The sequence below is a fragment of the Crinia signifera genome, chromosome 6 (assembly GCF_055691185.1).
Source record: "Crinia signifera chromosome 6, ASM5569118v1, whole genome shotgun sequence".
In the NCBI taxonomy this organism is placed as follows: domain Eukaryota; kingdom Metazoa; phylum Chordata; class Amphibia; order Anura; family Myobatrachidae; genus Crinia; species Crinia signifera.
In genome coordinates this window covers 13,925,219-13,933,303 of record NC_139222.1, presented here as the reverse complement: position 1 = coordinate 13,933,303, position 8,085 = coordinate 13,925,219, and the positions used below count along the sequence as shown (strand labels likewise).

Genomic DNA, 8,085 nt, shown 5'->3' with positions numbered 1-8,085 from the left:
GGTGGTACTGTCTCCGTGAATTGTTGTCAGTATAAGGACATCCCTCTTGTCCTTATATTTGACCAACAACATATTTTCGGTGGATTGTGCCCGGCTTTCACCCCTTCTCATTACTTGGGCAATGTGCGTTTTTGGGAGGCCTCTTTGGTTCTTGCGCACAGTACCGCAAGCTGCTGTACCTCTTGAACCAAGGGCCTTAAACAGGGGGATGCTAGTGTAAAAGTTATCCACATAGAGGTGATAACCTTTATCCAGGAAGGGGTGCACTAAATCCCAGACAATTTTTCCACTAACACCTACGAGGGAGGGGGGGCATTCTGGCGGTTCAATTCTTGAATCCTTCCCTTCATATACCCTAAACCTGTGAGTGTACCCTGAGGTGCTTTCACACAGCTTATACATTTTTATGCCATACCTTGCCCTCTTATTGGGAAGGTACTGGCGGAATTTAACCCTTCCTTTAAAATGTATAAGGGACTCGTCTATGCAAATGAATTTATCTGGGATGTACATCTCTGCAAATTTGGCACTGAAATGATCAATGACCGGCCTGACTTTGAATAGCCGGTCAAAGGTGGGATCATCTCTGGGTGGGCACTGTGCATTATCGGTGTAATGTAAAAATTTAAGGATTAACTCAAAACGAGTCCGGGTCATGGCCATAAGGTAAAGTGGGGTGCTGTACAGAACATCTGTACTCCAATATTGCCTAATTTCTGGCTTTTTTACTATGCCCATATGAAACACTAGACCCCAAAACGTCATCATCTCTACTGCATCTACAGGGGTCCACCTAGCAAATGATGACGTGGGGTTTTGAGCAATAAACTGCTGGGCATATAAATTAGTTTGGTCCACCATTAAATTTATAAAATCATCAGAGAAAAATAATTTGAAAAAGTCAATTTCTCTGAGACCTGTGGAATCAAATTGGATTCCTGGGATGGCCAAAAACTCAGGAACCTGGGGCTCAAAATTGTCTGGTGGTGGGGTCCATACGAGATCAATTAATTGGGGGGGGGGGTCTCAGCTGCTCTACGGGGGCGTCTTTGAGGGGGTCCCTCATCACTAGAGGAGGAAGAGGAGCTTAAGATGAATCCTTCAAATTCCCCGCTTGCATCACTGGCTGTGTCAGAGTCAGAGGCAAGCATGGCATATGCCTCCTCCGCTGAATACATTCTTCTGGATGACTGGGATGACATTTGGGATGCCATTTTTATTTTTGTGTTTCTGGTAGTGAAATGTTTCAACACGTGTATAGTGTAGGGGGGGTACAAGCTTTATTTCAACCCGGGGGGGTATGTAGTGTGTAGTGTGTATGTAGTGCAGAAAAAAAAAAGGTCCTGCGCCAAAAATTGAGCACAGATGTTGGTCAGTAACGTCCGTCACTGAACAGCGCTCAAAGGCAACAGGAATTTGATCAAAAAAAAAAATAGATCAACCCTGTGCCGAAAAAGCTGATCAGTGATGTACGTCACTGATCAGCGCACAGTGGCCACAGGACACCCACAAATTATTTTTTTACACACACTGTGATAGTGTGTGTAAAAAATTTTTTTTAAAAAAAGACCCCACAGCACCCTCAAAAAAAAAAAAAAAAGGTGATCACTGATGCGACACTGATTACCAGTGAGGGGCAGCAGGTGCACAACCTTTGGTGCAACTGACAGTGCAACTGGCAGCAACTGACAGGTATATATAAAAAAAAAAAACCTGCACCCCCAAAAAGTTGCTGATCAGCACAGATATACTGATCAGCACAAAAGGGGGGTCAGCAGACACAAAATATAGCACTCTCTATCACTCTCTGTCACTATCTCTCTCTATCTCTCTATCTCTCACTATCTATCACTCTATGACACTGCAGCAGCAGCACTGACAGTTATATATATAAAAAAAAAAAACTGCACCCCCAAAAAGTTGCTGATCAGCACAGATATACTGATCAGCACAAAAGGGGGGGCAGCAGACACAAAATATAGCACTCTCTATCACTCTCTGTCACTATCTCTCTCTATCTCACTATCTATCACTCTATGACACTGCAGCAGCAGCACTGACAGGTATATATATAAAAAAAAAACCTGCACCCCCAAAAAGTTGCTGATCAGTTAATTTATACTGATCAGCACAAAAGGGGGGGCAGCAGTCAGTTGCACACGCAGCACAGCTGTATATATATATATATATAAAAAAAACCAGCACCCCCAAAAAGTTGCTGATCAGCACAGATATACTGATCAGCACAACAGGGGGGGGGCAGCAGACACAAAATATAGCACTCTCTGTCACTATCTCTCTCTATTTCTCTCTATCTCTAACTCTATCACACTGCAGCAGCACAACACAGGAAGTCACAAGAAGTCAGATCCAGGAAGCATCCAGCACGCTACAAGCAGTGATCAGGTAAGTATTTGCAAGGATCAGGTCAGTATATCACGTCAGATAGGCACGGTGACCGCACTGCACGCAATTCCAGACCGGAATGGCGTCTGCAGTGCAGTCACCGTTAGTTTAAATCACCCTCCATGGCTGTGATTGGTCCGTCGCTCCGACGAACCAATCACGGCCTTTGGGGGCGGGTGGGGTGAGGTGGGGTGACACCAGTGTCACCCTTACACCCCGTGGTGATTGGTGCTGTACTTTACAGCACCAATCACCACCAATCCCTGTGTCACCGGCGAACGTTATTCGCCGGTACACAGAAAACGCTGTAATTGGCTGTTCACATTTGAACAGCCAATCACAGCGATCGCCGACGGGGGGAGGCATCGCCACCCCCCCTGGGCATGCAGGGACATGTCTGCTGTCAGGGACAGCAGACATGTTTAAACTGTCACCGCGTCTATAGACGCAGTGACAGTTAAATGGCATGACGTACATTTATGCCATGTGTCGGGAAGTACATCCCGGCCATGACGTATATATACGTCAAATGTCGGGAAGGGGTTAAGATTATTACTGGAACCACTTTATTTTGAAATCTGAGTTGAGACCCCCAGGCATGAGGGTCCCCAACTCATAAATAGTTTTCATTTCGGCTTTTGCCAATGCTGATTTCAGGTCCCTTTGTCTAATATTTTTCTTTATATGTTTAATCCCACAAAAAGATTTCATTCCAGAAGTGCAGCTATTATGATGAACCCTGAAATGCTCAGAAAGAGCGTGTGTTTTAACGCCTTTCTTGATATTTCGCAGATGTTCACCTAATCTCGTTTTAAATTGCCTCGATGTACCATAAATTACATGTACATTCAATAGCATACACGATATTGCTGCTGTTACAAGTCATGAACTCCTGGATCTTGAATTGAGTAATGTTTATTTTGACTTCATTTATTTTATTGATGCTGCCTTTTACATGTCTGCAGGCTATACATAGCCCACAGCGAAAAAAACCTTTTGATTTGACCGTTGTCATTTGTTTGTTAGTAAAGAGTGCTCTGACCGGAACTAATGTGCTTTTGATGGTGGGTGCTCTGCGGTAAATACATTTTGGGACCTCCGGCAGTAAACCACCAATTATTGGGTCCTTCCTCAGGATTCCCCAATGTTTCTTAAGACTTTGCTCAAGATTTTTATATTGGCTGCTAAAAGTCGTGACAAAGGCCCATTTGAATGTCTCTGAATCATTTTTTTGATTTTTTTCCTTTGGTTTCAAAAGAGCTTCTCTGTTGAGCTCTGCAACTTTATTACTAGTGACAGATAATGAATCTTTTTTGTAACCTGAGGCTTCAAACTTGTGTTCCATCTCTTTTGATTGAGAATCATATATTTCCTTTTTTGTGCAGTTTCTTCTCAACCTTCTAAATTGGCCTTCGGGGATCGACTTGAGCCAATTAGGATGATGGCAACTGTTGGCATTAATGTATGCACCAGAATCCGTAGGTTTACTAAAATTTTTGGTGCATATTTTTTGGTCCTCAACATAAATAGTAATATCTAAAAAATGTATTCTTTCTCTACTGCTTTCAAATGTAAATTCAATATTAGAAGGGTTATTATTGAGGTAAGTATAAAAATTCTTTAAAATCTCCTCTCCTCCCCTCCAAATAAAAAACACGTCATCTATGTATCTTTTCCAGGACACCAGGTTCGCTCCAAAGGGGCACTGGTCCCATATGAATTCATTTTCCCAGTGTCCCATAAATATATTCGCATAACTTGGAGCGAACCTGGTGACCATAGCAGCGGGCGGAATCTACACCTTGATAAAGTCCCCAGGTGGGGAGGAAACGCGTCGGTGGTGTAAGCCCGCACACGAAATACCCAGTTTGCGCAGCAACACAGAAGGAGGGTGCCAGTGACTTTGGTGAGCAGGACGGCGTTACAGAGGAGAGAAGGAGAGCCGGTATCCTAACTCCAGGGAATTATTACAACACGCCCATTTGAACTGTACGTCTACAGTTCCCACTGATCTGGTAATTACCCCCTTTATATGCTGGCAAACGGAGGATCCATTTTAATGTTGATTTGTGACAATTTGTGTTAATTGTTTCTATTGTCTTAATTGTCTCTTATGTAATAAACCTGTTACATGTGGTACTACACCATGAGAGATTTTGTTTATATCCCTTACATGTGGAATATATGCTGAAGGAATTTTCGGCAAAAGGAATGCGCTACTGAGCGCCGGATAAGTCTGTAACTTTATTTGTGTTTTAGTATCTTCTACATATTATTGTTGCTCTACAGAGCGTTCCAAGCAGCCAAACAATGATCTAAAGTCCATTTACTAATAAGTGACAATACTCTAAGGCATGGGTGTCAAACACAAGGCCCGCGGGACAAATCCAGGCCGACAGACCTCGTCATGTGGCCCGCGCAGCCGCCGCCAGCCTTCACCTTTTATTCTCTTTTTTTAGATCTTTTTTGAGAGGTTTTTTTTGCACTGCCGGCGGCCCTGTTCCTGTGGTCTAAGATGTCTGCGGCCACAGGAACATGACCGCCGGCCTCCACGGCTACGTGGAGGAGGGCCCGGCAGCCTGTTCCCTCTTATCGAGGCAGTGGCAGCCGCTGGGTGGGGATGTCATGACGATGACGCCTCCCACCCACACGTCTGCAGAGAGGAAGGAAGGCAGGCCGAGTCGGGGGGCCACAGCAGGACAGGCCGCGGCGCAGAGAGTGGAATTGAAATTACTGGAGCAGCAGCAGTAGCAGCAGTAAAGGAGCCTGAGGGATAAAATACAGTTAAGTTACATAAAAAAACAATATATCTGGTGGTGGTGTCATGGCATTACTTTTATATTATACAGGGGGAGCAGCCTGTGGTGTCATGGTATTATTATTATACAGGGGGAGCAGCCTGTGGTGTCATTGCATTATTATTATTATACAGAGGGAGCAGCCTGTGGTGTCATGGCATTACTTTTATATTATACAGGGGGAGCAGCCTGTGGTGTCATGGCATTACTTTTATATTATACAGGGGGAGCAGCCTGTGGCGTCATGGCATTATTATTATACAGGGGGAGCAGCCTGTGGTGTCATGGCATTACTTTTATATTATACAGGGGGAGCAGCCTGTGGTGTCATGGCATTATTATTATACAGGGGGAGCAGCCTGTGGTGTCATGGCATTACTTTTATATTATATAGGGGGAGCAGCCTGTGGTGTCATTATTATTGTACACGGGGAGCAGCCTGTGGTGTCATGGCATTATTATTATACAGCGGGAGCAGCCTGTGGTGTCATTGCATTATTATTATACAGCGGGAGCAGCATGTGGTGTCATTGCATTATTATTATACAGCGGGAACAGCCTGTGGTGTCATTGCATTATTATTATACAGCGGGAACAGCCTGTGGTGTCATTGCATTATTATTATACAGCGGGAGCAGCATGTGGTGTCATTGCATTATTATTATACAGCGGGAGCAGCATGTGGTGTCATTGCATTATTATTATACAGCGGGAGCAGCCTGTGGTGTCATTGCATTTTTATTATACAGCGGCCCTTTGAGGGTGACCAAACTACTGATGCGGCCCCCGATGAATTTGAGTTTGACACCCCTGCTCTAAGGCATTTAAACAAAGATTATTGGTTATAAAGAGGCCAGATGTGTTCTCAGCACATCACCGCTCCTAGCGCCTAAACTTAACCCGCCCAGCATACTTCCAGATGGGGCCCACTCTCATCAGAGCGCGGCCTATTCCCGGCAAAGGACACGCAAGCGCGTGAGACTCTTACGCGTCCCCCGGGTCTCCATCCGCCAAAAATTTGCGGAAGGCGCGCCTGCAGCCACAATGAGAGTGGCCCCATCTGTACATTCGGCATCCCGGCAGTTGGGATACTAGGTAGCGTCATACTCATTGTTCCGGTTACGGCACCGGTATACTGGTGGTAGTCGGACACTTCTGCTCGGACAGAGGAGAAATCGTTCCTTGGTTGCTCCTCTGTCCGCAGCTGAGAAATAGCCCACGGCTTACTTTCCTGCTACACAGTTTTCACCAAATTATGGGCGGGTCATGTTACGTCATCCGCCCGCCCCTGAGCAGGCCGGGGAACGCCTGCATTCCAGGGGGCCCGCCCAGATTTTCTATGGGTGCCCACCCCCTGGCTGCCAATCAAAGTGTGAAACGCCCCAGCACCTGCGCATTAGCACCTAAGCGCATGCAAAGACCCCCAATAAAAATTAAGGTGGTACGAGAAAGGACACACAAACAATGGTTCTATCTACCCAGCAAGCTCACTGGCATGTCCAACAGTCCGGATTAGGTGTACTGGTAGGACAAGCACTCACACCAGAAGTGGAGGGGAGTTTGGCAAATCAGAATTAAATCCCAGATGGAAATCGACTATGAAATGTATTTAATAAATAAGTTAAACTATACAACGATGTCACAGAAGGTAGATAAACATACAAAATCATAGAATCGATCATAAAAAAATGGATTAAAAAAAAAAAACACTTAAAAACATACAAGAAATACAAACAGAACAGCAACAAACTCAACCCTTCATATCATGAAAAAGAAATGTTTTACACCTGTAGTAATAATTTATGGTTTAGGTAGATCAGAGTCCGTCATTTCCCACACACACAGAACACGATAACCGAGTTGCACCTGTGTGACGTAAAATTAAATTTGGTTCTAAAACATTTTAGGCCCTAAGCTTTCTCACCGGGGTGAGTTTTCTGATGTTTAACCAGATGCGATCTGTGTGAAAAACACTTGCCGCACTCGGTGCAGGAAAACGGTTTTGCCCCCGTGTGAGTCCTCTGATGCAGAACTAGTGCGGATTTATGCGTAAAACATTTCCCACACTCGGAACATGGAAACGGTTTCTCCCCTGTGTGAAGCCTCTGATGTATAACAAGTCCTGATTTCCGGGTGAAGTATTTCCCACACTCAGAGCACGAAAAGGGCTTCTCGCCCGTGTGACTTCTCAGGTGGATCAGGAGATCGGATTTCTGAGAAAAACATTTCCCACACTCGGAGCAGGGAAACGGTTTCTCCCCCGTGTGACTTCGCTGGTGTATGAGGAAATTTGACTTCTGCGTGAAAGATTTTCCGCACTCTGCGCATGAATATGGCCTCTCGTCGGTCTTAGCTGGCTGATGATTTATTGCTTTTGTATCATCTGTAAAACATTTCTCATCTATGGGAAAGGGAAATATGTTATCTACTCTCAGAGCTGTGATAAATGTGCCAATATCGGGGTTATCGGGAAAATATTCCATTCCAGGATTAGAAGAACCAGATGATGTATCGGCACTGTGATGGATAAATGAGTTGGTAGGATTTTTTCCGGTAGAAACGCGTGTGATGTCATTATCTTTTATTTCACCATCTGGAGGCAAAATTAAATGAGCCTCCGTGATATTCCGGTTGTGTCCATCTGCTGGGAAGAATATGCATATAACAAGTTTAATTGATCCCTGAGGAAGTTATAACATACAATGCAATGCGATGGAATCATAACATACGGGCCAGTGGTCTCAATTCCAAAGCCTCTGTGAGCATTCGGATACACACTGTAAGATTATCTGTCCAATTTTTCTGGTTGGAATCAGAAATATGGTCATGTATGGGAGCAAATCAAGTGTGCTCCCAAAAGTCGGAAAATGGGCAACAATGG

At 44.7% G+C, this 8,085-nt stretch overlaps 1 protein-coding gene across 1 annotated transcript in view; it reads right to left on the bottom strand.

Moving 5' to 3' along the window:
* Positions 1–6,824: 6,824 nt before the first annotated feature.
* The window catches only part of LOC146009524 (uncharacterized), a 60,040-nt gene continuing 58,779 nt past the window's right edge, over positions 6,825–8,085 (bottom strand). The window contains exon 14 of the mRNA XM_083149966.1: positions 6,825–7,848. Within this exon, the coding sequence (XP_083006092.1) occupies positions 7,115–7,848 (734 nt within the window). The 3' untranslated portion in view covers positions 6,825–7,114. The remainder of the gene's footprint in view (positions 7,849–8,085) is intronic.